The sequence below is a fragment of the Bos mutus genome, chromosome 28 (assembly GCF_027580195.1).
Source record: "Bos mutus isolate GX-2022 chromosome 28, NWIPB_WYAK_1.1, whole genome shotgun sequence".
Classification (NCBI taxonomy): Eukaryota; Metazoa; Chordata; class Mammalia; order Artiodactyla; family Bovidae; genus Bos; species Bos mutus.
This window is the reverse complement of record NC_091644.1, coordinates 32,155,192-32,181,813: the sequence shown is the minus strand read 5'-3', so window position 1 is coordinate 32,181,813 and position 26,622 is coordinate 32,155,192. Positions and strand designations below refer to the sequence as shown.

The 26,622-nt window shown below is 56.2% G+C and overlaps 1 protein-coding gene across 1 annotated transcript in view; it reads left to right on the top strand.

Annotated features, from left to right (window-relative positions):
* The window catches only part of RET (ret proto-oncogene), a 57,061-nt gene that overhangs the window by 9,456 nt on the left and 20,983 nt on the right, over nt 1–26,622 (top strand). The window contains exons 2-8 of the mRNA XM_005906264.2: nt 14,784–15,047; nt 16,797–17,084; nt 19,453–19,694; nt 20,978–21,173; nt 22,506–22,705; nt 25,121–25,379; nt 26,097–26,222. Of these exons, the coding sequence (XP_005906326.2) occupies nt 14,784–15,047; nt 16,797–17,084; nt 19,453–19,694; nt 20,978–21,173; nt 22,506–22,705; nt 25,121–25,379; nt 26,097–26,222 (1,575 nt within the window). The remainder of the gene's footprint in view (nt 1–14,783; nt 15,048–16,796; nt 17,085–19,452; nt 19,695–20,977; nt 21,174–22,505; nt 22,706–25,120; nt 25,380–26,096; nt 26,223–26,622) is intronic.

The following is a 26,622-nucleotide window of genomic DNA, read 5'->3' as shown; positions in this document are numbered from 1 at the left end:
GACCTACCCAGCCCACTTGACAAGGCAGGACTGAGCAATAGAAGAACCCAGGGCTGTCTTGTCTTACTAAACCTCAATCCAGACTCTAAAAATAACCAGGCAGATCTGGGGTAAGTTGATTACCGTAATTGCAGCTGTGTGATGTCGTGCCGCCAGTCCCTTGAAGCTGTTTCCTGGGACAGCAGAATGTACCAAAGCAGTGCGCCCCACGCCTCGCACCCAGAAGCTGCATGAGCGCTGGGACCCTGCTCAGGGTGGGACGGCCTTGACCGGGGTTAGCAGGAAGCCTTTGTGGGCCCAGGGAGGTCTCATTCAGCAGTCAGGGAGGAGGCGGCTCCTTGCCAGGCTGTCCTGTGGATGCTTCTGGGACTTTGTATGCTTCCCTTCTTCTTCCTCTTCCCACACAGGATCTGGGAGATTTTTGCTCTTTATTCAGACTCCTGGTTATTTATTGCAGGTTGGCAAGTGCTTGATTTGGAAATGAAGGGTAAGTCTGGAAAGGAGGAAGCCAGTTGGAGACATGGTCTTCCTGACCTTCCAGAGTCTCAGCATCCTCTCTCCCTACCTCTGGGACCTTCCTGGTTTTCCAGGAGGTCCTGGCTGGGGGAGCACTGAGCTCTGTAATAGGACTGGGTATAAGGGAGAACTAGGGTGTAAAGACCCCAGTATGGGGCAGAAACACACCTCCTCCCAGCAGCCTGGCTCGCCCTCGTCCCAGAACGTATCTGCTGGTGGTCAGCCCCTGCGTGATCCCTTCACAGGCTGAGGCTGGGGCCCCAGCCTGTGACCCAGCAGACACTGACCAGGACCCCAGTGCATTCCCTCTTGCCTGTCCCTCTGCCTTGCTCTTGCTTGGGACCGTCCTCCTTGAATCATTGCATCTCATTTGCCTCAGTGGCAGACCTGGGTCCAGTGCCCTCTCCTTGACCTTGTGATGAAGGTCAAAAGAGCACAGGGACCATACCCAGGTTAGACTGAGTTCCCCCAATGAGAGGATCTTCCTTTGGCAATTCCCCCTCCCAAGACTCTCAAGGGAGGTGCCAAGAGACCCCGAGACTCCAAGGCTTCCTCCTGGGAAGCTGCCCCTAGGACTCTGGACACTGGGCTGAATGAATCCTGTCGGTCTCACTCCAAGGGTCAGAATGTTAGTCTGCTTTTATTTTTTTATCTGTTTTGTTCTTTGAATAAATGCTGCTGATGACAAGTCGTCTTTAATAAACCATGTGTTCTTTGTTTAAAAAAAAAAAAAGAAAGAAAGAAAGGCGGAGAAGTGGCTCTGGCTCCCAGCAGTAGGCGCTTGGTCCCAGCAGCCCTTCCAGGGAGGGTCCCTGTCCTGTTCACAGCTGGGAACAGACGCAGAGAGGCTGAGCACTGAGCCAGCATGTGGCAAGGCAGAGAAGGAGCGTGGCCTGGGCCTCTGCACTTGTCTCTCTGCTTCCATGAGTCATGCTGAAATCTCTCCTTTGTATCTAGACTCACTTCTCAAGGTGAAATGTGTGTGTGTGTGTGTGTGTACACATGCATGTGCACACACACATGCTCAGTTGTATCCTACTCTTTGCGACCACATGGACTCTAGCCTGCCAGGCTCCTCTCTCCATGGGACTCGCCAGGCAAGAATACTGGAGTGGGTTGCTATTTCCTCCTCCAGGGGATCTTCCCGACCTGGGGATCAAACTGGCAATAGTAGCATCTAAGAGTGGCAGAGAGAAGGACCCCTCAAGGCTCACTCCTGTGTCCAGGGGCCATGGGCGCATCAAGTGCCCAGCATCCCCAGGTGCCTGCACATTCAGCAACCTTGACCATGTCCATCCCTGTTGGACAGCGCTGGCTGAGCAAACTCCCACCTGGTCGCGCCTTCCTGGGCCTTTGCTCTGTTTCACTGAGATATGAAAGAGCAAATTTCCATGAGGAGACTTTTAGGGGCACCTGCCTTTTCGAGGAGGCTGAAGAAGGCTATGGAGGATTATTTAGGTTGCATTTTTCACCTGGTCAGCAAGCAGGTGGATGGGTGGCCTGGAGTCCCAGGTCATGGTTCCCTGGCTTTTCTGCATGTGTGTGCACAGCCGTCACTGAGCAGAGGAGCCTGGTGGCCACACACACTTAAGTCCTGGCTCACTCACTCTGTATGGCCTTGGGCAAGGTAGCCTCTCTCTGCCTTGGTTTCCCTGCTCTAAGACAGGAACCAGAAATTGTCCTTACCTCTGGCAGTTGCCATGTCCATTAGTAGGGTGAAGCACTTGAAGCATTTGGAATAGAGCCTGTCAGGAAGATGCGTTGGCTTGCCAAACTGTTCGTTTGGGTTTTTCTGTAATATGGTGTATAAAAACTCGAACGAACTTTTTGGCCAGCCCAATAGAAGTTTCACCCGTGCTTAGGCAAATCCAACTCTTTGCAACCCCATAGACTGTAGCCCACCAGGCTCCTCTGTCCATGGGATTCTCCAGGCAAGAATACTGGAGTGGGTTGCCATTTCCTCCTCCAGGGGATCTTCCCAACCCAGGGATCGAACCCGTGTCTCGTGTGTCTCCTGCATTGCAGGCAGATTCTTTACCTGATGAGCCTTTGGGGAAGCCCTTGCTGGTTAATGTTAAACCTGGGCTGGGCGAGAACGATGCTGGGGGGAGGGCCAGAAACGGGCAGGACCGTGGCTATTCAAGGAGATCCAGCAAGGTGACGGATTTGTTGAGATCTGAGTCATAGTGCCCTTCTGGGTGTGAGGGGGACAGAGTCAAAGCGGGGATGTCATGACCTGTCGCCCCCACCCCAGGCCAGGGCTGACACACCTGCCGTTGGCTGGGGCCACAGAGCACAGGAACCCCAGAGCCAAGGGAGCCTGGTGACCTGCACACAGTCATCAGCAGACCACTTGGGTGGCCAGTCTTTTTCCAACCAGGCCTTGCCCTGGGTAAAGAAATTAATTGTAACCTAATTGGCTGTTTCCTTTGCATAGAAGCCGGAAGGAACTGCCAGTGAGGCTGGTGATTAACTCAGCGGCAGCTGGGAAATCACATTTGGGCAGGAGTGTCCATCATCTGAGCGAGGCTGTTGCAGCTGGTCCGGGCGGGTGGGGACGTGGGTGGTGGCCGCGGGCGCTTGCTGGGTGCAGCCTGGTCCCCAGGCCTCTGGGAGCAGAAGGTGGGGCCTGGGCTCAAGGGAGGAGTTTGGGCTGCTGGCTCCATGCATCTGGGCTGCAGACCTCGTGTGCACACCTCACTACCCCAAACTTCAGCCACAGCCTGACCCCTTCCCTCCCATCAGCGGAGGACTATGTGGATGGCATGGTGAAGGAGGGGGTTGTCAGGAGACCTAGGCCAGGTCGCAGTTCCATTCTGAGAGCAAGAGGTGAATTCTCTTTCCCAGAACTGGGAAACAGACGGGGAGAGTGAGGTCTGCAGTGAGAGCTTGGGCAAGGCGGGCAAGTCAGAGCTTTTCACGTGTGGAGGAAGGTGCCCGTGCGTACAGGTCTGTGGTGCCTCTGAGGCAAGGCCTGCTCCTCGGGTCTCTCCCCCTCTCTCCACCTGCTCTTCCAGGTCCCCAGCCACCCTGTCCAGGCAGGGCCCAGGCAGACAGGTGTGTGGGGAGACACAGTGCCCCTGCATGGGGTCGCCTGTCCTGCCCACCGTGGATCACACAGTGAGGCCCAGTCTGAAGGGATGATGGAGGGAAGGCCTGCAGAGCTGGGCTGTGTGTGAAGCCCCTGACCAGACAGGCAGGCAGGAGCCTGGGCTCTGCGCTAGACAGAATCCTCAGGAGCGTGGAGAGCCCCGGGCACCCAGGGTGTGCCAGGGTGACTGCTCACTCCTCCTTGTGTGCCAGGCCATCCAGCTGGCCCTTGTTGGTTGCTCAGGCCAGACCCGGAAGGCCACTCAGCCTTGTGGCCACAGTGGCACACAAGCTGCCCACTGAGGGCTGCTGGCAGCATTTGGGAAGAGGGAATTTAAGACTGGAATTGAGGCTGCCCTCGTGGTGACTAGTGTCCTCACAGGGCACCAGGTAAAGTAGCCAGCCCTGGCTTTTATTCACCACCCACGTATGCACTTAGCTGTCCAGCTTTGGGAACGCCTGCACAGGCCAGAGTTTTCTTGATGATTTTGTAGACAGAAGCTTCAGTTCCCAGCATCAGGACTGGGACAAGCTGTCATATTCCCCGCATGGAGGCAGTGGCTTGTGAGCGCTAAGCTGAGCCCAGGACCCGTGAACAGAGGTGGCTGGCTCTCAAAGTGAGGTGTCCGTGAACCATCAAATTACTGAAGCCAACCCAGGCCTTCCCTTCTCGCCTGCTCTGTGCCGGGCGTCAGGCAAGGTTCTGGGAATGTAGCAGTGAGCAGGACAGGCCCAGGGCTGGCCTGGTGAGTCTTTCCAGTCCAGCTTTCTTCCCACATCTTATGTGGGTCAAATCTGGCAAAGTTGCTTCATTTGGAAGCCTCTGGATGCCTGGCAGAGTGAAGATGGTGATGATGGTTGGACGGTGGAGTGATGGTGGCTGGTGATGCTGTAGGCATGGTCAGCAGTGGTGCTGAAGGTGGTAGGTGAAGGTGTGAGGTGACAGTTGTGGGGAGGGTGGTAATGGTGTCAGTGGTTAGGGTGTGGGGATGATAATATAGTGGGGGGCTGAGTTCAGGGGAAGTTAGTGATGGTGGTGGTGATGCTGTGTAGGTGGGGGGTGAAGGTGATGGTGGATGTGGGGACAATAGTGGTCACGGTGTAGCTGGGGTGGTGATTGGGGTTGTGTAATGGTGGTGATGGTGGTGATGGTTTTATGGCCACACACAGGAGGAACGGAGCATCCCACCAGTCCCACTTACGCCCACAGTGGGGCTAGCCTGCGGGGCTCGCTCTGCGCTCATAGGCACAGGCTCTCCTGATCTGTGCTTTTCTCCTAAAAAGCAGAAATTACATTACAATCCCTTGCAAAACTAGCCTCCACCTGCGACAAAACATGGAGATTGTAGGGTTTGTGGAGCGTCCTACAGGGTGACCCTGCTTGTGAGTGCACGCACGTGTGTGTGTGTGTGTGCACACGTGTGCCGTTCTGCCTAACGTCTCCCTGTTGGCAGTGTTCCTCAGTTACCGGGTCGTCATTTCCTGAGCCGTGGTCAGTGATTTCGTTCTTTGCTGTCCTCAGGGCTTGTTTGCTCAATGCCAACTCTGGTCTCACCCAGGCAGGTTGTGCACTAGAGGGCGCTGTGTGCCCCACGCGAGCCTCATGAGCATTTTGCCCAGGGCAGGGGGCATCCGCGAGGCTGCATTGGGCTCATCCTGCCACTGGCCACCCAGCTGTGGCTCCCAGTGCCTGTCAGACCAAGCCAGGGGTCTGGGCCAAGGTGATCTCACCCACCTCTCTGATCCCCTACCCCCTCTCCTGTCCCAAATTCTCACTGTTTTCCAAATTTGCCCAGCCGTTACCCTCCCGCCCACTCCCTGCCACTCTGTCCATGAAACCATTTACATATTAGTTTGTTCCTTCCTAGATCATTTGTTGTTTCGCTCACTAGCTTGTTCCTTCAGACAGTTCTTTCAGGCAGATGGTGACCTGATCTGACTGACCCTGGCTGCTCTGGGGCAAGGCGCCTCTGGGGTCAAGAGTGGTCTCAAGGAGGGACTTCCCTGGTGGTCTGGTGACTAAGACTCTGTGCTCCCGAAGCAGGAGGCCTGGCTTCAGTCCTGGTCGGGGAACTTAAATCTTGCATGCCACAGCTAAGATCCAGTACAGCCAAAAAAAAAAAAGAGTGGGCTCAGGGAGGCTAAGTGGTCCCTAAGCTGAGCTGAGATGAGGGAGAGGGTGGAGCGAGTTGGTAGGGATGTCTCTGGTCCTCGGGAGGAGGTCAGGGCTGGTGAGCGTGGCAGTTCTTGGCCCAGAGGCAGCCGTTCAAGCTGTGGGACTGGCTGCCCTGTGCTAAGGAGACTCTGGAGAGAACACCTAGAAGATAAGCTGAGACGGAGGAAACCCACATGGGGGCGAGCAGGCTGGCTCATCAGAGTGAAATAGGAGAGCTCCGAACACAGGAGGTCCTGAAGCAACCAGAGGGAAGAGAGAACGAAGAAGGGACCATTAGAGCGAGTACAGAGCGCTCAGAAGCAGGGCAGCGGAATCGTGCTTTTGAAGGACAGAATAACTGACCTGTAGAAGTCTCAGGGCTTCCCAAGTGGGCTTCCCAGTTGGTGCAGTTGCTGAAGGATCTGCCTGCCAGTGCAGGAGATGCAAGTTCAGTCCCTGGGTCGGGAAGATCCCCCTGGAGGAGAAAATGGCAACTCACTCCAGATATTCTTGCCTGGAAAATTCCATGGACAGAGGAGCCTGGCAGGCTACAGTCCATGGGGTCCCAAAAGAGTTGGACATGACTGAGCACTCTTGCACACACAGAATTCTCTGCCCAGAAGTGCCTTTCAAGAATGAGGTAAAAGTGATTTAAAAAGAAGGGCAAGGAAAACACAGACCCAGATTCATGTTTGCTGTGAGTGGATGAGGTGGAAGGGGGGGTGTGAGGGGGCAGCACCGTTGCTAAATGTCCAGTTAAGTTGTCCGTGGGATCGTGAGTGTCTGTTGCAGAATACTATTTTGACATAAATGTTCTGCAAAATATACTGTTTGTACATATCAAATATTCAACTAGAATAAAGAGAAAACGTGAACAGGATATGAGAGGAGGGGCGTGGGGTGGACGAGGAGAGGGTAATGGTGCCAAAAGTTGTTGTCTGGGCGGTGGGGCTGGGGGGACCCCCCACAGGGACAGCTGGCCCTCAGGGAGAGGGGCCGTCCCTGGGGAGGAGTCCATGAGGCCTGCTTCCTGTTTGCAGCGAAGATGATGGCATTAGGAAACCGTCTGTTAAGGAGATTGTGCTGGGCCATAATAAAGCTGTCATCTGCAGGATCTGGTGCTCGTCACAGGCAGGAGCAGGGCTGCCCGGTGAGTGGATTTTGTGGGAAGGTACTGCCTTGCACACAGATGTGGGTACTATGGTCACCCCACTCCATTCTTAGATCAGACTATCTCGTCGTGTGTTTTTTTCTTGAGAGCCCCAAATTGTGGCTTTTACATTGCAGTCCTAGGACATTCGTTGTCCGGGGCCTTGTGTAGGATGACTACAGTGACTGCCACTCACTCTGATTAGTCAAGGGTGCCCAGTTAGGACGGAGAAGGCAATGGCACCCCACTCCAGTACTCTTGCCTGGAAAATCCCATGGATGGAGGAGCCTGGCAGGCTGCAGTCCATGGGGTCTCGAAGAGTCGGACACGGCTGAGCGACTTCACTTTCACTTTTCACTTCCTGCATTGGAGAAGGAAATGGCAACCCACTCCAGTGTTCTTGCCTGGAGAATCCCAGGGATGGGGGAGCCTGGTGGCTGCCATCTATGGGGTCACACAGAGTCAGACACAACTGAAGTGACTTAGCAGTAGCAGCAGCAGCCCAGTTAGGAAGCACCTGCCTGGATCTGGGCTGGTATGGTCAGACTGGCAGCACATCCTCTGTTGAGGGTAGCAAGGAGTTGGAAGGAACCTCAGGGAAGCTGTGCATGGCCTCTCATGGCCAGGGCTGACCAGGGGGCACTGGTGAGGTGAGCCTGCAGTCAGGGCTGGTAGGCTCGGTATGTCTTACTAAATGAGCAAGAGGATGGGGGAGGTGGGAGTGGGTCTGCAACAGTGTGAGAGAACGTGCATGTGAGATGCTAAGTGTAAGAGAGATGTGTGTATCAGTCTGGGTCCAATCCAGAGACACCCACACAACGACTGGACCAGACAAGGTTAACATAAGAGTTGATTGGCAGTGATGAGTGTAGGAAAGCTCTGTGGACCACCTGGAGGCAGAGGGCGGGAACTCGGGGAAGGGGCTCCCTTCCCAGAGTAGGGTCACAGCTCACTGCATGTTGAGAAGTTCGCTGGGTTGCAGGGGCCAGGACTGGTCTGCAGCCTTGGGGCCAGCGGGAGGTGACCCTCCAGTACACGGGAGAGCTGAGGCTGGTGTGCAGAGGCTGTCAATGAGTGCATCTGGGGGCTGTGGGACATGATCACAGGGCAAGGGCGTGGGCTACACTAGCACCAAGGGGCTGCGTGCATTTGGCGTGGACTGAGGAGGAGCATGCAGGATGTCCCCACACCCTGAGCTGCAGAAGTGAGGGATGACAACCAGAAACGCTAGTCCACCTGCATGGTCCTCTACCGCACAGGAGGGGGCTCACAGCATCTGTGTAGGTCTGAGAATGTGTGCGAGTGTGACCGGTGTGGGTAGGAGTGCACGTGTGAGTGTTCACATGGGGCTGAGCTTGTGGATGGTTGAATGAGTGAAAGTGAAGTAGAGACTTGGGCCTGCTTCTCTCTGCATACAAATGTGAGTAAATGACACATCCAGCCAGGTGTGGAACATTGAAGACTGCCTTTCCAGGATACCAAAAGGCTGATGACTGCGTGCGCTGAATGAGACCATCCGTGCCTGATGGCTCTGCTTGTAAAGATGCTGGAGGAGGCCCTGCTTGGAGCAGGACAGCCCGTTGTCCTCACTGACCATTAGCTGCACATCTTCTCCGGCAGGGGTGGGAGCGATGGGATCTTGGGCCACGTGCCTGTCTCTCTCTCCTGTTGCATACTTGTGCATACACACTCACGCACATACACACTCATGCACATACACACACAGGCCATGAAGGGGGCCTGGGGTCTCTGCAAATGCGAGCAGCAGCCTGGGCCTTTGGCAGGTATGTCATGAGCAGTGTGGGTCCCTCCCGCTCCTGTGAGAGCAAAGCCCAGCTCCTCACTCCCTGGTGTGATGCCAGAGCAACTTGAGGGGCCAGAACCCCAGGTGGTGCTGGCCACACCTGTCGAGGCAGAAACGTGAGACTAAGTGTGGGGGGAGGACCCTGTCACCCAGCAGCATTCATGGGTAGAAGGCGTGGGTGGGACAGGTTTTGCAAGTCCTGCTGTGTCGACCTGCCCCAAGTTCCAGGGGAGACTCTCATCAGAGGTTGGTCAAGAAGCCCTTCCTGGCAAAACGGTGCCAGCAGGGAGGGGTGGTCAGCTGGCGGGGCCTGGGGCTTCCCAGAGGGGATGGCGTTTGCCCTGGTCCTGAGTCCCATCGCTGCTTTGTTAGTCATCGTACCAAACCCCAAGATGCCCAACCTCCAGCTGTTTGGTCCTGGGAAGGCTTCTCACCTCCCAGCCTCTGTGTTCTTACCTGTTTACTGGGGCAGTGAAGGGGTTTGCCCAATGATTATAAATCGGAAGTGAGAACTTCATACTGTGTGTACCTGTGCAAAGGTGAGGTCTGTCTGCACCTGCCCCAGCTCCTTCTCTCCCTAGCCTGCCCTTCTCTTGTTCACAGTCAGAGAAAGCGAGGCCCAGAGGAGGCCAGAACTCTACAAAGGCTGCACAGCCCAGGAAACTGGACACCTCTGATGGCCCATTCCGGGCTCTTCTCCTTCACCCCCTGGGGTTGGCCCCATCATTTGTGGGGCCCAGCATGGCATGCGGATTGTTCTAGAATTATGAATTATTTTAGGACAATGACAGGAAAGCATTAAACCAAGCATGGGGACCTGTGGTCTCCCCAGGCTACACCCACCTGAGGCCAGCCCTGCCTGCACCCACACCCTCATTCCCTGACTTGGACCATGTGTTTTTCCATCTAAAAGTGTCTGTGACAAGGAGGAGCATTAAGGCGGCCATGCCCTGAGCAGGGACCACCTGGGAAGCATTTTAAGTGCATTTAAGACTGTTTCTGTTCACAATCAACGCCCAACCCACAAATCCCTTTTGGCAGCAACAGACCAGGCCTCACATGGATCCCGTAGGACCTGGCTCAGAGATGAGAGCAGGCAGTGCTGTCATCCCGCACGTGAGGTCTGTGTGGTGGGGACTCGACCAGCTCGGAGGTGGGGGCTGCCTGGAGCTCAGGCACCTCCCAGCCCCCCGACCATTGAAAGTACATGTGCTCAAGGGGGCCCAAAGGGAGGAGCCCCATCTGGATCTGCTCCTCGCTACCTGGCAGGTGGAGTGAGCATCTCACCCCCTTAGAAGACCCATCTGCAAGGTCCCCCCGCCACGTGTGGCTCCCAGGGCTGCCGGTTCTTGCACAGCTGACCAAGGCCACAGGGGTTATATCCTGAGAGAATAAGGAGGCAGAAGTCATGATACTCCTCTGATGTGGGTGCAGGCATCCCACGGTATCCTTCCCAGTACTCCGGGGACCAGATTGCAGACCTCACTTCTCCACAGAGAGCTCTGGCACACCAAGGAGAGCTGGTGGCCAGGCAGGCTGGGAGACACAGGCTGCCCTCTGCTGCGTGCCATCTGGGGGACGCACCCTGGGCTCACCCCCCTCCCCACCAGCCGAGTCTCCTGCAGCTCTGGGGTTGGGGCCCTGCAGGCAGCATCTCAGATTGCTAGTGGTTGGTGCTCACCTTTCTGCCAGGATGAGGAAGAGGCTGGCAGCACCAGCCCCAGCCGAGCCTCCTTTCCATCCAGCATGGTGTCACGAGCCTGGACTGCCACCAGGCCACCACCCTGTCAAGCCACTGGGAAATCTCTCATTCTCTTTATGGCCAGAAAGTCAAGCTTCCCGAGAGACGGTGTGCCCTCAGGGACTGCTTTCTTCTGCAGGCCAGCATCCCTGACTTGCAGTCACCACTCAGGGCTTGGGGTGGGGATGGAGGGTGGGCACAGTAACCGTGGGTTCCAGACTGTGGGACATGGGGTTGAGCAGGCTGGTGAGGTCTGTGCCGCTGGAAAGACGGCCTTCCGAATCCCAATCCCCTGGCTGGCTATGCGTGTGCCCTCGACCATACAAACAGCTTTCTTCCTGTCCTGCCCCGGTGCCTGCTTGCAAAGCAGTGATCCCATCAGCAGCTCCGTCTGGGGCTGCAAGAAAGTGGAGGGTCACATGTGCACGGGGCCTGGCCTCGCGCTGTGTGGGTCCACCTGGCCACGCTCACCCCACTCTGTACCTTTGAGAGGCAGGGTGGGCAGATGCGGCGGGCCAGGTCCTCTGGAGAAGGTGGCAGTGGAGGGAAAAGCAAGCCACTCCTCTTCCTGTCCACGGGGGTGAGCATTATCTTCCCCGCCCCTTCCCCAGCCCCCCACAGCCCACTCCAGAGCTCCCCCAAGACCCTCTGACTTGCAAACTTCATGGAGCGTTGGAGGGAAAGGAAGCCAGGCTGCTGCTTATGAATCAGGCACTTGTCTTGGGGCAGCAGGGCTGGGTCTGGTGTTGACCCCCACTTTGAATCTGCCTTCCCAGATCTGGCCTTACTGGGGCGGGACAGGGGGCTGCTGTGCACTGGGAGCCCTTCTGGTTTCTGTGAGGAGGGAAGACCCAGGGTTATTACTCTACCAGGCAGTGCAGTGGGGTTCCAGTGCATTACAGGTGGGGAGCCTCTCTGCGGCTGCCCCTTCCCTCCCGTTGGCTGAGGAAACACCACAGGGGCACTCCTGCCTTTGTCACAAGAGCAGTGATGAGCAATGCTGTAGGGTCCTCTGTAGAAGTGTATGTACTTTTCAGGAAGCGTGAGCCAGTGGAGTGAATCCTAGCTGTGCAGGAGGATCGATCTGTCAGCTGCGGCCCATCACTCTGCCCAGCTTGCAAAAGGCCTGCTCCGAGCTGGTGCCATTGGCCGCCCTTTCACAGAAGCAGGGACAAGGCCAGTCTTGAGGCCATTTAGGGCTGACACAGTTCTCTGAGCTGCCAGCCATCCCTGCTAGAGTTGGCTGCTGCTGCTGCTGAGTTGCTCAGTCGTGTCCGACTCTGTGCGACCCAAAGACTGCAGCCCACCAGGCTCCGCCGTCCCTGGGATCCTCCGGGCAAGAACACTGGAGTGGGTTGCCGTTTCCTTCTCCAATGCATGAAAGTGAAAAGTGAAAGGGAAGTCGCTCAGTCGTGTCCGACTTTTAGCCACCCCATGGACTGCAGCCCTCTAGACTTCTCCATCCATGGGATTTTCCAGGCAAGAGTACTGGAGTGGGGTGCCATTGCCTTCTCTGAGAGTTGGCTACTAAATCCAAAAGAAATGAGCATCCTGAGTGCATCTGAGAGGAAGCCCATGTCCTTGTGGCCAGTTGGGAGGCTGTGGGACAGGAGGGTGGCATCCAGCCATGTGTGGGCGGCTCCTGTCGTGGTCTCTACCAGTGAGACCCCTGGCAGGGGAAGTCAGGTCTCCGTGCTCCCTCCCCAGAGTTCCTCAGGGTGACTTATTCTGGGGCTCCTGGAACTGCCACCCCCTTGGACGGCAGGCAGCATGATGCTCTGGGTGGATCCCCTCCCTCAAGAGGTGGTGGGGCAGGAAGGCCCCAGTGCAGAGCCCAACTTGGGCACAGTGCCAGCTCCTTGAAGTCCAGCTGCCCTTCCCAACACCTCACCTGAAGAGGCCCAGTGATTCTGGGTCCCACTCCAGGGACAGCACTCCTAGGGAGCAGTTTTCCAAAGGTCTAATAGGTCAGCGCTGTGCCTGCAGCCCCTTCCTTCCATCTCTGTCTTTAGTCCCGGGTGTGCAGGGCCAGACCTTTGACTACTGGCCAGAGCATCTCTCGCCTGCATCCTCTACCCCTTACTCCTTACCCTCCTTTGTCTTTTCCCTCCTTCCGTCTCTCTCCGTTTCTCTTCCTGTTCCCTCCCTCTCCTGCTGGCTCCGTGGTCCAGGCCTGTCCGGCAGGGCAGCACCCACTCTGGGTGGGCGGAACCCAATCAATGCACACTTCCCTCCAAGTTGGCATTCCCAGCCGGGTTGCCTTTGAAGTCATCCTTGGGAAACCTGGCACAGTGCTGGCAACCTTCCAGTTTTCTTACTGTTTCGCCACTTTGGGATCCAAAAGGTCTTAACCTGTTCTCCTCACCTGACTCCACTCGGCACTTGTTGCCCACACACAAGTGTGTCTTCGAGGACCCAGGCAGCCCCAGGGTGTCTTCCACTGTGCCGAGCGGACCAACCACTCACCCTGGTGGCTGCAAGAGAAGCAGAATGTATGTGGAAACAAATTGATTGAAAAGAGAACTTGTACTTACACACAAGTACAATGTTTCTCATGTTTGTTTTGTGCGGTAGTATTTTTTGTGCTTTGTAGAGAATGTTGGCAGGTTTTCAGTCGTTTTTTTAAGCATTGCCTGCCCATTTATCCATCTTTTTAAAACTTCTTACTATTTAAAAATAACTTTTTATGATGCAAAATGTTGAACCTACACCAAGTCAAGAGAGTAGTAGGCTGAGCAGTCCTTGGGTTCACCCAGCGTGGCCATGGTCAGCACCCCTCTTCCTCATGGCATTTTACAGCTCTCCCACAGCCCCTCAGTGATCAATTTAGGCCACATTTACATAGGCTGAAACGCAGAAATCTTGGCTGTATGTTGTTGACAAATGGATGTGCCTGTGTGACCCCATCAGGATATGAAGCCTGTATGTTTCCCAAAATGTGCCCCCTGCTTTTCTAGTCTGTTGCCCCTCCCACCCCCAGCTGGTTCAGTTCAGTTCAGTCGCTCAGTCATGGCCTACTCTTTGCGACCCCATGAATCGCAGCACGCCAGGCCTCCCTGTCCATCACCAACTCCCAGAGTTCACTCAAACTCATGTCCATCGAGTCGGTGATGCCATCCAGCCATCTCATCCTCTGTCGTCCCCTTCTTCTCCTGCCCCCAATCCCTCCCAGCATCAGGGTCTTTTCCAATGAGTCACCTCTTCACATGAGGTGGTCGAAGTACTGGAGTTTCAGCTTTAGCATCAGTTCTTCCAGTGAACACCCAGGGCTGATTTTCTGTCACCTAAAATCAATCTGGAACAGTGCCATGTGATTCTTTTGTGCTGTTCCTTCTACTTGGCAGGATGTCTAAGAGATGTGTCCAGGCTGTCGTGTGTATCAATAGTTTGTGCCCCGTCCTGACTGCATAGAGTTCCATGGTGTGATGGACCGAGGTTTGTTATCTGATCACCTGCTGGAGCACATCTGGGTTCTTTCCAGTTCTTGGCTCTGTGAATAACCCCAGCATTTGTGAACAAGTCACTTGACGGACATATGTTTTCATTTTTCTCAGAAAAATGGAGTGGAATTTTTCGGTACTATGGTAGAAGCATGTTTGACTTTAGATGAAGATTTTGTTCCTTATAGGGGCTTCCCAGGTGGCACAAGTGGTAAAGAACCCACCTGCCAATGCAGGAGGTGTAAGCGATGCAGGTTCGATCTCTGGGTCAGTAAGATCTCTTAGAGGAGGGTGTGGCAACCCACTCCAGTATTCTTGTCTGGAGAACTCCAAGGACAGAGGAGCCTGGAGGGCTATAGTGCATAGGGTTACAAAGAGTCGGACACAACTGAAGCAACTTAGCACGCATACACGTTGTTACTTATAAAGTACTCTAGTTCATCTTTGGGGACCCCTGCCTGCTCTGCTTGTCTGGCAGCGTCTTGTACACTTGAAAACTCTGGCTCCAGGTGATGTGAGCAGAAGCCTGGGTGAAAGCCGAGTGGCTTACGTGCTTATCTATCTTGGGTAATTGAGGATGATTTTGTAGCTGTTTATGCTTCCTCACTTCCTTCTCTTTGTGTTTTAAAGCAGTGTATTTGCAGCTAGTGTTTAGCTATACAGATAACTGTGTGTTGATGTTCTTAGGACTACAGATGAGAAAGACCTACTTAGATCAGAATTTTAAATTAGTGAGGTTTTCTTTTTTGGCCCACAAGGAAGCTATTGCTAAAATGTGAAGTCAAGCCGCTGGGAAAGCTGATCTGCCTGGGAGGGCTGCTGGGCTCTGCCATCACGGTCACCGTGGTCATCCCTCCCTCCCTCACGTGTTTCCCTGCCTCCCACAGCCCCGCTGGGACTCTACTTCTCCAGGGATGCTTACTGGGAGAAGCTATACGTGGACCAGCCGGCCGGCACGCCCCTGCTCTATGTCCACGCCCTGCAGGACGTGCCGGAGGAGGTGCCCAGCTTCCGCCTGGGCCAGCACCTCTACGGCGCCTACCGCACGCGGCTGCACGAGAACGACTGGGTCCGCATCCAGGAGGACACGGGGCTTCTCTACCTTAACCAGAGTCTGGACCACAGCTCCTGGGAGAAGCTCAACATCCGCAGTAAGGGGGCGGCCCTGACCCCACCCCCACACGCCTCACTGCCCACACCCCGCCCTGCCCTCTCCTTGTCCCTCCTTAGCGCCCATCACACAGCTCCCAGGGAGTGAGATGGTGCTGGCCTGTCTTCTTTGTCCAGCCTGTGAGGGAGCCAGGATGAGCTTGAGGACCACTGATGACCCTCAGGCCTTCTGAGGCTGTTGGCATTTTGGAGAACTTATGTGTAGAACTTGAGGGGCTCTCTCCATGATGGCTCCAAATGTCTTTTCCAGTTGGATTAACAGAGATGTGGGGTTGTGAGAGAAGAGTTAAGAAAGGCTAGAAAAGTCCCAAGATCTTGATTTAGTGGATGATCTGGAACTTGGTGGAGAAGCAGCTGTTTGCACGGAGAACCCACCTTGCCATCAGCAGCAGGCTGCCCTTGGCACCTGGTGAGGACGGGGGCCTGGTGCCAGGGAGGAAAGTGGAGCAGGAGGAAGGCCTGGCCGGCTCCTCAGAGCAGGGGTCCAAGCTGGAGTGAAGCCCACATGTGCCCTGGCACTGGGAGGAGAGTGTTTGTGGAGCAGAGTGCTGCCTTGTGGCACCAAGTGGTGGTCACAACCCCACCTCCTGCTCCATAGACAGGGCCTCCCTGGACCCTCACGCCAGCCCCGAACTCCTGTGAGTGCTGGGAACAGTACTGCCAGAGTGGAATTTGCCGAGGGTCTGAGTTTGATAGGAGGCGTGTTCTGTTCATAATTAGAGAGTGGCCCCATGCACCTGCCAGCTCAAGTCAGGAGAGAAGTCACGGTAATTAGAACAGAGAAAGTTTATATGGAGAATTATTAATCACAGCAGGGGACTGGAGCAACAGAGGACAGGCTAGGAAGAAGCAGAGGACTGATACATATGGGAGGAGCAGATGTGAGGCGGGGACACTTCCCTAGGGCTGAGATAGAAGGCCCAGGAAGAGCCCCTGCCCCAGCTGAGATCCAGACGGGTTGGAGGGGGGTTGCTATAGTGCCTCCATGATGGAACTTGCCAGAAATCCCCTCTCTGGGGAAGTCGGTGTCTATGCAGGGGTGGCATGGTATTCCCTGGGGGTCCAGTGGTTAGGACTCTGCACTTTCATTGTTGAGATCCTGGGGTCAGTCCCTGGTCAGGGAACTAAGATCCCACAAGCAGCAACATGGGCAAAAATAGAATAAGTATTTTATTTTTATTTATTTTTAATTGAGGGATAATTACAATATTGTGTTGGCTTCTGCCATACATCACAATGAATCAGCCACAGGTATACATATGTCCCCTCCCTCTTGAACCTCTCTCCCACCTCCCACCCAATCCCACCCCTGTAGTGTTTTTAAAAGTGAGAAAAGAAAGAAAGTGCTTGGGGCAGTGGGTGAGGGAGGGAAAGGAGGTCGCCTGAGGTGCCAAGAGCCCACCTTGGGGAAGCACTCCGTCTTAGACCCAGGGCTCAGGGCACCTCTCTGAGGAAGGGTATTTGAACTGAGTCTTGGAATAACCAGAGAGGTGGGCCTGTGAGGACAAGGGAGCAGAGCCACAGGGCCCTGAGGCTGCAAGATCCCAAGTCCAGGGCCGTAGGGGGCAAGCAGGAGGTGGGGGCCAGGGCGGGGTGCCCAGCAGAGCCCTGCGGGCCTTGGTGAGGGCTAGGCTTTGCACCGGCCCCGAGCTCCTGCCCTCTCCCCATTCAGGTCCCAGCTGGGCAGGTGTGGCTGATGCCCCAGCGGGGCCTGACTTGTCTCTCTGCAGACGGCGGCTTCCCACTGCTTACCGTCTATCTCCGGGTCTTCCTGTCACCCGCGTCCGTTCGTGAGGGCGAGTGCCAGTGGCCGGGCTGTGCCCGTGTGTACTTCTCCGTCATCAATGCCTCCTTCCCAGCTTGCGGCGCCCTCAAACCCCGGGAGCTCTGCTTCCCCGAGTCAGGCCTGTCCTTCCGCATCCGGGAGAACAGGCCCCCCGGCACCTTCCACCAGTTCCGCCTGCTGCCCGTGCAGTTCCTCTGCCCCAACGTCAGCGTGGCCTACAGGCTCCTGGGAGGTGAGTGCCAGCCGCATGGAGCCTTCCTCGATGCCTGCCGAGTGCCAGGCACAGCGCTGTGGTTCCTCTACATGAGCTGTCCAAGTTGACTCTGCACCACCCCATCACCCATTCATTCAGAGGTCCGTGTGTATCTCATGTATGCAGGCCACAGGCCAGGCATGGTTCTAGGGACCAAGGATGAAACAGTGAACAATTCAGGCCCAAATCCCGCCTGTCTGGACCTTCCACGCCCATAGCAGGTGGAGCCCACAAGGGTGCTAAGGACATTGGGTGGCCTCTGAAGAGACTAGTTGGAGGTAAAGCTGAGAGGGCATAGAGTGGTGGAGACCACTGTCCCAAGTCAGGTGGCTGGAGCAAGGTAAAGGAGGGTGCCCAGCAAGCAGGGCGAGCTCTTTTGAAAGTGCCAAGGGGGAATTGTAGCTGGAAGGGAGGGCAGAGGCTGCTGAGGGCAGAAAAATTCAAGGGAAGGGGCAGGACTTCCTGGTAAGGGGACTAGGGACCCATAGAAGGTATTTGCAGGGGTGGAGGGGAGGGTGTCATTGACAGGATATAACTTCCCTTTAAAAGGTTTGTCTGGCTGATGTGTGAGAAATGATTTGGGGTGAGTGGTTTGGAGGAAGCAGGAAAACAATTAAGAGGCAGGAGAAATCCTTGAGTGAGAGGATGAGGACTGGGGTTGAGGGTGGAAGCCTTTAGGCCACAAGAAGCAGGAAGGCTCCTGGCATGTTTTTGCAGGAAGATCCAGCAAGATTTCCTGGGGAGTTGAATGTGGGGTGTTGAGAGATTCACAAAGGGACAAACCTTGGTTCCAGGATTCCACCTGAGCCACTGTAAGGACAGTGGACCTTGTCACAAGATGGTCCTAACATACGATGGCCCTGGGGAGGCCATATGGATATGGGGTAGGGGAAGGGCACTGGATTCGAGTGGAGATGAGATAAGGCAACTGAGCCGCCATGTGTGAGGTGCCATTAGACAGTTTAAAGGGGACTTAAAGGGGACACTTACTATGCTGGTCGGCTAGGAAATGAAGCCTGGATTCCCACCAGGTTGATGGCACCCACACATGGTCATAATGTTAGACGAAACCTCAGTAGTGTAAGGAAAGTAGTCACTCACATTCCCAGCATCCTTTCATTTATCCTGCAACAAGGATGGATGTCTTTGTACAAAATTGTCCCCAAAGCTTATGCTTTAGTGTGCTGCCTTTTTCACTTAAAAGAAAAATAAAAGCTGTTTTTGTAACCATAATCAATAGAGGGAAACGTGTAATTCACATGTAATATGGGCTTTGATGTGATTTTTCCACCAAGTGGAGTTGACAACCCTCCTGAGGTTGGCTATGGGGTGGTCACTGTTCACCTTCAAGCCTTCAGCTTTTCCCCCTTTCTGGGTCGTTTCTGGAGGACGAATTCCGGGACAGGCTTGGGTTGAAGAGTATGTTGTTATTACTGGTCCTCCCCTCATCACGTTGCAGTGAGTCATTGAACTTTTGGCAGTGTCTGGTGACGAATACACACAGCATCTCATCTTCTGGGGCTTCCCTGGTGGCTCAGCTGATAGAGAATCCGCCTGCAGTGCAGGAGACCTGGGTTCGATCCCTGGGTTGGAAAGACCCCCCCGCCTGGAGAGGGGAACGGCTACCCACTCCAATATTCTGGCCTGGAGAATTCCATGGACTGTATAGTCCATGGGGTCGCAAAGAGTCAGACACGACTGAGCAACTTTCACTTCACTTCGTCTTCTGGCGAGGAAACTGAAGCACAAAGAGACAAGAACCATCAGCCTCAGGCCACGCAGCCTGCAGGTGTATAGGGCAGGGATCCAAACCAGACAGTCAGAAATATTTGTGTGTTAACATGAAATCACACCACATGTCCCCCATGTTGGTTTTCAAGTGGTGGAATTGTGGCTTTTTTCTCACATTCTCTAAAATGAGCATGTCTTGCTTCCATAGTTAAGGAAATTCCTAACAGTTTTTCGAAAACCAGCAAACGCTAGGAGCTGGATCTCTGGGCTGCAGCCTGACTGGTGCCAGCCCTCGCCATAGAGGAGGCAGGCAGGGTGTGTGAAGGGGTGTGCCTCTCCTAGGTGATCAGGTTGAGGACCTGAGGCAGACCTCCTGGTTCCCTCTCTTCCCTATCAGCACCGGTGCAGGCTGCAGGCACAGTGATGCTCAGAGCAGTGTCTTCACTGCAAACTGTGCTTGGAGGCTGTGCTCCACTGTGGAGCTGAACAGGGGTCACGGCGCAGGGCCAGCATGCACCCCAGCTCTGTCTCCTCTCCTGTGGGCCCCTGAGGAAGGCAGCTCGCCCTCCCCGCAGCTCGGGGTCATCCCGGGGTTGCTGGTCTGCTTGGTGCTCAGGTGAGAGTCTGCCTTTCCGCTGCGATCCGGACAGCCTGGAGGTGAGCACGCGCTGGGCCCTGGACCGCGAGCAGCGGGAGAAGTATGAGCTGGTGGCCGCGTGCACGGTTCGCGTGGGCGCGCGCGAGGAGGAGGTGATGGTGCCCTTCCCCGTGACCGTGTACGACGAGGACGACTCTGCGCCCACCTTCCTCGGGGGCGTCGACAGCGCCAGCGCCGTGGTGGAGTTCAAGCGGAAGGAGGTGCCTATGCGTTTGTCTGGTGCTCGTCTAGTGTCTGTCGTCTCTCTGTTGGGCATCTGGGTCCCTCCATTCGTCATTTGTTCCTTGGTCTATTCAGCTGTCCATCTAGCCATCCAGTCATGTGGCTGACCACTCTAGTTATTCGTCTTTCATTTGTCCATCAGTCTGTCTGTCGGGGTTTTGTTGGTTTCCAGGACAGCTGAGGAGGAGAGAGGACCAGCCCCACTGGCACCGAGCTGATCCCTGCCCCGGGAGGAGGGTGAGGGGAGGGGCTGGGGTGCCGGTGGGGTTGGGGGTAGGGGTGCCCAGCCTCTGAGTCATCCGGCAGGGCTCACATCAGAGGGGCGCAACTGTGCTGCTGCACAGGCGGGGCGCGCTGCCCCAAGGAGACGGAGAGGACATCTGCAGGAGGGCTTTCCCTTCTTCGGGCTGTCGGCCCCTCAAGGGAGGGCCAGTGAGTTCAGGGAAGGTACCCCGGAGTGGAGGAAGACAGGCCAGTGGACCTGACAGGGATGTCCCTGCGCCGCCCCGCCCATCGTGTCCCGTCTTCCTCTGGCCCGCGCAGGCGGAGCGTGACTACCACCTGCTGGGCCCTGGGCTCTCCTGCAGCCGGCAGGCTGGCGGGAGCAAGGGGAGGGTCGGAGTCGGATATGCAGTGGTTGCCTGCTTCTCTGGGCACCCCGGGAGCAGGTTTGGTGGATGGATGGGCAGGAGGAAAGCACATGGCGTAGGGAAATGTCTCATGAGCCTTGCAGGGCAACTCCATGGTGACACTGTGGAGCCTGGTCAGTAGTGAGAGCAGAGATGACCTGTGACTTTACTCAGAAAGCCCCTCATGACCCCATCCAGCCTGGGGTACAGAAGAAGCTTTAGGAGAGACACTGGTGGACACTGTGCTTAGGTCCCAGCTCTGTCGTCTGTCACTCCATGACACTGAGCTAACTTATCCACTGTGCGGGGCCCAGCTTCCTCGAAGGAGAGTGGGGGTGACCACTCTGCACTGTGGGGACCTGAATGAGGTCTTCCACAGAGCACCAGGGCGTCTGTTCTAACCAATAATCATGGGAAGTCTGGAGATGCCATCGCACCTGTTGCAAAGGTGAGGTGCAGTGGCCCAGGAAGGGTGACAAGCATACTGGCTGGGGGCCCCTTGCAGCTCGAATCCTGGTCAGTCTGACCCTGAAGCCAGCTCTGACCGCACACACGTGATCGACCTGTGGGGCACGTGCCCTCCTATGGGCTCTGGCTTTCGGGGCCCTGACTGGCCCCCGTATTCTTTGCAGGGCACAGTGGTAGCCACGTTACGTGTCTTCGATGCAGACGTGGTGCCAGCCTCCGGGGAGCTCCTGAGACGGTACACGAACACGCTGCTCTCTGGGGACCCCAAGGCCCTCCGGACCTTCCGAGTGGAGCACGCGCCCAATGAGACCTTGGCCCAGGCCAACGGCAGCTTTGTGAGGGCAACCGTGCATGACTACAGTAAGAGGGGAGCAGTGTGGCCTGACGAGGCCCCCTGGGGAACTGGCAGCCCGCTCTCCGTGGGCAGGGCAGCACCCTGCACACGTAAACACCTATCCTGGCCCTCTCAGCCCAGGTGGCCACCCCTTCCAACCCTCTTCCCAGCCTTTGTCTCTGCTGGGCTCACCTTGGCCACCTTGGTGGGTGTTTACAGGCCGTCCTTTCTCCCTGAACTGCCTCAAGCCCGAGGCCGACCCTGGCAGGACCCAACCACACTACCCTGTGCTGACCACACCAGGGCTCACTGCAACACCTATCTCCCTCTGGCCCCTGGCACCAGCTGTGCCACCTCCTAGGTGCCCAAGTGCTCAGGGATCCTTGACCCCCCACCAGAAACTCTCTGCTGACAGGAATTGATGTCCAGTAGCAGCTCTGTGCCCTCAAATTGGAGGGTTCTGGGATGACTATCCCGTCTGGCTTCTGAAACGTGCCCACCCTCAGGCCTAAGCACCATGTGCCCCCAGGGCTCACCTGCAGGATGGGGTGTCCTCATCAGTTGCCAAACCCCGCCTCCCTCGCCTGCCCTCCTGCCTGTATTTTGTAGGATCACCTTGCAAATATGCCCCTTGTGCTTGCATCTTTGTTTGGGGGCCTGCTTCTGGGGAGCCCAGGATCACTGGTGCCTGTACCCCTTTCTGCCTGGCCTGATCCTGTTTCCCGTCTTCTCCTTCCTCACCAAGCCTCTGATGACCTCTGTTCTGTGCGAGGGAAAATGTCATCCTTGCCCCTGCACACTCACTCTGTGCCATGTGCTCCCAGAGATCCTCGCCTCCTTTGTGCTCCACTAAATGGGGATCTTAGCCTTGGCACATGGTGGCTGCTTAGGAGTGTGGAAGCTCCCGGGTGCTTGAGGCCTGTGGAATCTGAGGGTCCACAGGAGGCTGGTGCTGTTGCAATAAGTGCTCAGGGGCCAGGACAGTCTTCCTAGGATCTTGAAGGTGGTGATGGTGGTGATGGTGGTGGTGGTGGGTCTTTACCTGTGTGTGCTTGCCCCCGACATGCATCTTCCTTATACACAGGCGCACACACACACACACCTCGCTGAGGTTACCTCCCAGCTGAGGAGGGTCTTCTGGGCTCAGCTCAGCACAGTGACTCATGTTTAAAATAGTTCAACCTTAGTGCCTCCTGCCAGGTCTGTTGTTTGTGTACTGTGTGGGTAGAAGTACCTGTTGACACACATATGCCCATGTGTCCAGGGAATGCTTTGCAGGGGAGATGTGCAGCAGCGTGGGGCAGTGGTCTCCACCCTCGGCAGGGCCCCTGCCCATCATCACATGTCTCCACCTGCAGAGCTGGTTCTCAACCGGAGCCTCCCCATCTCGGAGAGCTGGGCTGTGCAGCTGGCCGTGCTGGTCAACGACTCAGACTTCCAGGGCCCAGGGGAGGGTGTCGTCCTCCTCCACTTCAACGTGTCCGTGCTGCCCGTCAGCCTGCGCCTGCCCAGCGCCTACTCCTTCTCCGTGAGCAGGCGGGCCCACCGATTCGCCCAGGTGAGCCCCTGGCCTCTTGCCAACCTAGGGAGGGGAATGGAGGAGCAGGGACCCCCAGGATGGGGGTCACATGGGGGACATATGTGGACACCCCCTCCCTGAGTACAAAGAGTGTCCCTGGGGAGCAACAGGCACAGAGCCAGGGAGGCTAAGGCTGTGGGAGAATGGAGCAGTCGTGAGAGGGGCTGGGGGGCTTTGTGGGCCCCTCTTTGGCCTCTCCCTTCTCGGCATTTTTGCAGTTTTTACTAATGAAAGAGCAGTGCCAGGTAAATCTGTGCCAACTTGAAAAGACGTTCCTGAGGGTGAATGAAGTGGGAAAAAGTACTTTGCAGAAGTATTGGTCTCAGGTGGCTCCATATGTTCAAAACCAAGTCTTCGTTGCCGGAAATTTCCAAGTGTGCAAACACAGGCATTAGTGGAGACCTCTGCAGGGAAAGCGGAAAAGGCAATGGCACCCCACTCCAGTACTCTTGCCTAGAAAATCCCATGAACTGAGGAGCCTGGTGGGCTGCAGTCCATGGGGTCGATAGAGTCGGACACGACTGAGCGACTTCACTTTCACTTTTCAGTTTCATGCACTGGAGAAGGAAATGGCAACCCACTCCAGTGTTCTTGCCTAGAGAATCACAGGGACTGGGGAGCCTGGTGGGCTGCGGTCTATGGGGTCGCACAGAGTCGGACACGACTGAAGCGACTTAGCAGCAGCAGCAGGGAAAGACAGGGAGTGCTTCTACTTCTTTCCTGCAAGTCTGCTTGCTAGAGCTTATTTTGCATTTGTCATCAGAAAATAGTGATTAATAGTAGGGGGAAAAAAGGAAAAGTAGTAAGAATTCGTCAGAAGGGTATAAAGGATAGACAGGAGCGATTTCGTTTCCTCATATCAGCCAGTGTTTAACGTTTTGGTGCAGTTCTGTCTAGAATGTTTCTCTGAAGCACTTTTTAAAGTTTACTTGCAGTTACGGGAAGCATATGACTTAACATACTGCATTCTCCTAATCGCATAGCTGTGGCCATGTCCCCTTTAGAATGTCCCATTTAGGGTCATCTCCTACATAGGACAGCGGCTCTGCCAGTTTCTGTGGTTGGTTCCCATGCCCTCTCCACTCCTGGCAGCCACTCAGGACCCAGCACAAGAAGAGTCCCACTCTTGGGCACAGCCAGACTCCCCACTTGCCACCCCTGCCAGGCCTTTCCTGGAGGCAGAGGGCAAGGGTGGTGAGAGGTGATGAAGCAGAGGAGCCTGAGGGGTGTCCAGGGGGGCTGAGGTGGGCACAGGCATTGCCAGGCAGAGCCAGGCAGTGGGGAGGGTGATGAGGGCTGAGTGGGAGTGGCGTCTGGGAGGGCAGGCCCTGCCAACCTCTGCGATGCCCCCCAGCCCTGCCCACTAAGTCTTTCCCTGAGCCTGGACTCAGGAGGGTGCAGGGACCTGAGTCCCATCCCGGCCTTACACACACTGCAGTCTCTCACCAGCTCCCCACCCCCCCCCCCGCCCCCGCTTAGTATTCATGATTATAAATTGAAGGTGGTGACTTCAGGCAATCTTGAGGATCACAGGAGAAAGTGGAAGTGAACCTGCTGTGTACAAGGAAGTGCTCGGAGCCCAGGAGGTGGTTTTGTTGTCGTATCAGGAGTGGGCTTGGTGGAGCCTGGCTCTGCCCTGGGCCTGAGCAAGGGCCTGTGGCTGCAGGCAGGGGGCCCTCTGCCTGCCTCCAGTCCCCCAGCCCTCAGCCCTGACTAGTCAGAGCTTCTGATCTCAAGCCCCAGCAACCCTAACTCCAACTTGGGTGGTGAGGGAGGGAAAAGGAGAGTTCCAGGCCCCAGTGACCACTGCGGCCATGAGGCATCCCTAGAGAAGTATCCCTTCTCTCTCAGGGGTTCCGGCCCAAGTCTTAGGAGGCTGCGGGTCCTGGGTGGGACAGTAACCCTGCTGTGTGAACTGTGGCCCAAGTGCCGTGCTCTGACTGACCAGGCAGGTGACCCGGACAGGACACTAAGGATGGACCCTAGTGGTCCCCAGAGCACGACGGGCCTGCCCAGAGGAGAGGGAGGTGTGTGGGAGGCATCCAGGCTGCCTTTGTGCTCGAATGAGGAAGCAAGTGAGGGGTGAGCCGGGCAAGCCGGCAAGCGCCTCCCTGGAGGGCCAGTCCCTAAACCAAAGCTTGGAACCCTGTGTTCTTTCCACCTCCGCCTCCCAGGAACAGGAGTGAAGGGTGGTGTCATGGCCTGGGCAGGGCCAGGCCAGGCAGGCAGATGGGTCTAAAGACTCCAGGGGCCTGGAGGATGGGAAGATTGGGGGCCGCCATCTCTGGGCTGAGTGGGAAACTGTCCTGGGACTCAAGCTGGCACGGAGCCCCTCCAGCCACTGTCCCAGGTGGTCCAGCCACCCGGCTAAGGGTTCCCTGATCCCATGCCTAGATCGGGAAAGTCTGCGTGGAAAACTGCCAGGAGTTCAGTGGCATCCAAGTGCAGTACAGGCTGCAGCCCTCCAGCGCCAACTGCAGCGCCCTGGGGATGGTCACCTCGGCTGAGGACACCTCGGGGACCCTGTTCGTGAATGACATGGAGGCCCTGCAGCGGCCTGAGTGTGCCCAGCTCCAGTACACGGTGGTGGCCGCCGAGAAACCAACCCGCCAGCAAGCCCAGGCCCCGCTGCTCGTTAGCGTGGAAGGGATATGTGAGTGCCCGGGCTGCGGGAAGGGTCGGGGTGGACGGGGTGTGGCAGAGCCTCAGGCTGTCCCTGTAGAAGGGTGCGGTCCTGTACCCCATCACTGACTGGTGGGCTTCCTTGAGCCTCCTTCTCTGTAAGATGAGAAAACAGCGCCCAGCTGCGCTAGAAGGATGACGGGGAGAGGTGTGACACGGTTTAGTTCAGAATGACAGCGTTGTGGGTGGCCCCTGCTGCCCATCGAGTCTGTCAGCAGGTCCTACCTGTGCACTCGTTTTAGGGCTGCCAGGTACAATATAGGATTCGGGTGGAGTGTGAGTTTCAGGTAAACAACAAGCAATTTTTGTGGTGTGAGTATGTCTCATGTAGCCTTTGCAGTGTGTTAGAAGACAAACTCCCCTATGTCCCTGTGATGTTAGGGCCGTGTTTATGCAAAGCAGGTATTCACTGTTCTCTGAAGTTCAAGTTTAACCGGGTGTCCTGTGTGTCCCTGGCTGAGTCTGGCCACCTCCCATCCCCACTCCATACTCAGCCCCCTAGCTGCCCCGCTGTGTGACTGCGATGCCACCCCTCCCCCAGCAGCCCCCTCACTACCCCGCAGCCCCAGAGTTTAGTGACTGCCTCCCCTCTGGGCTCAACTTGTGGGGACAGCTCAGCCAGTGCTGCCTGCACCCATGGGTGCCCGTGGCAGGCTGGCCCCCTGTGACTGCTTTCTGCCACCCCTAGACGTGCCTGAGGAGCCTGGCTGTCCCCTGTCCTGCGCGGTCAGCAAGAGGCGGCCCGAATGTGAGGAATGCGGCGGCCTGGGCTCTCTGACGGGCAGGTGCGAGTGGAGACAGGGAGACGGCAAAGGTAGGCCCTGGGCAGAGCAGGCGGTGGGGAGCGTGATGAGGGCTGAGTGGGAGTGGGGTCTGTGCGTGCGGGCCCTGCCAGCCTCTGCGACACCTCCCACCCCTGCCCATCGAGTCTTCCCCTGTGCTCGGTCCCTGCCATGGCTACTGATGCCGAGAGACGATGGTCACAAGCGCAGGGAGCAGGGAACTTTCCAACTGTTTATCACCGATGGCATCACAGGCGCCTGAGCCTGAACTTGCTCTAGACTTGAGAAGGTTGGGGCCAAAGTTGAGATGTGTGTGTTTTTTTTTTACTTTATTCTAAAATTCTGAATTTCTGTATTGGTGCCCAAACCAGATGGTAATTAATATGAGTATATCCATTTCTCTACCCATGTACACATAGATACACATGCAGT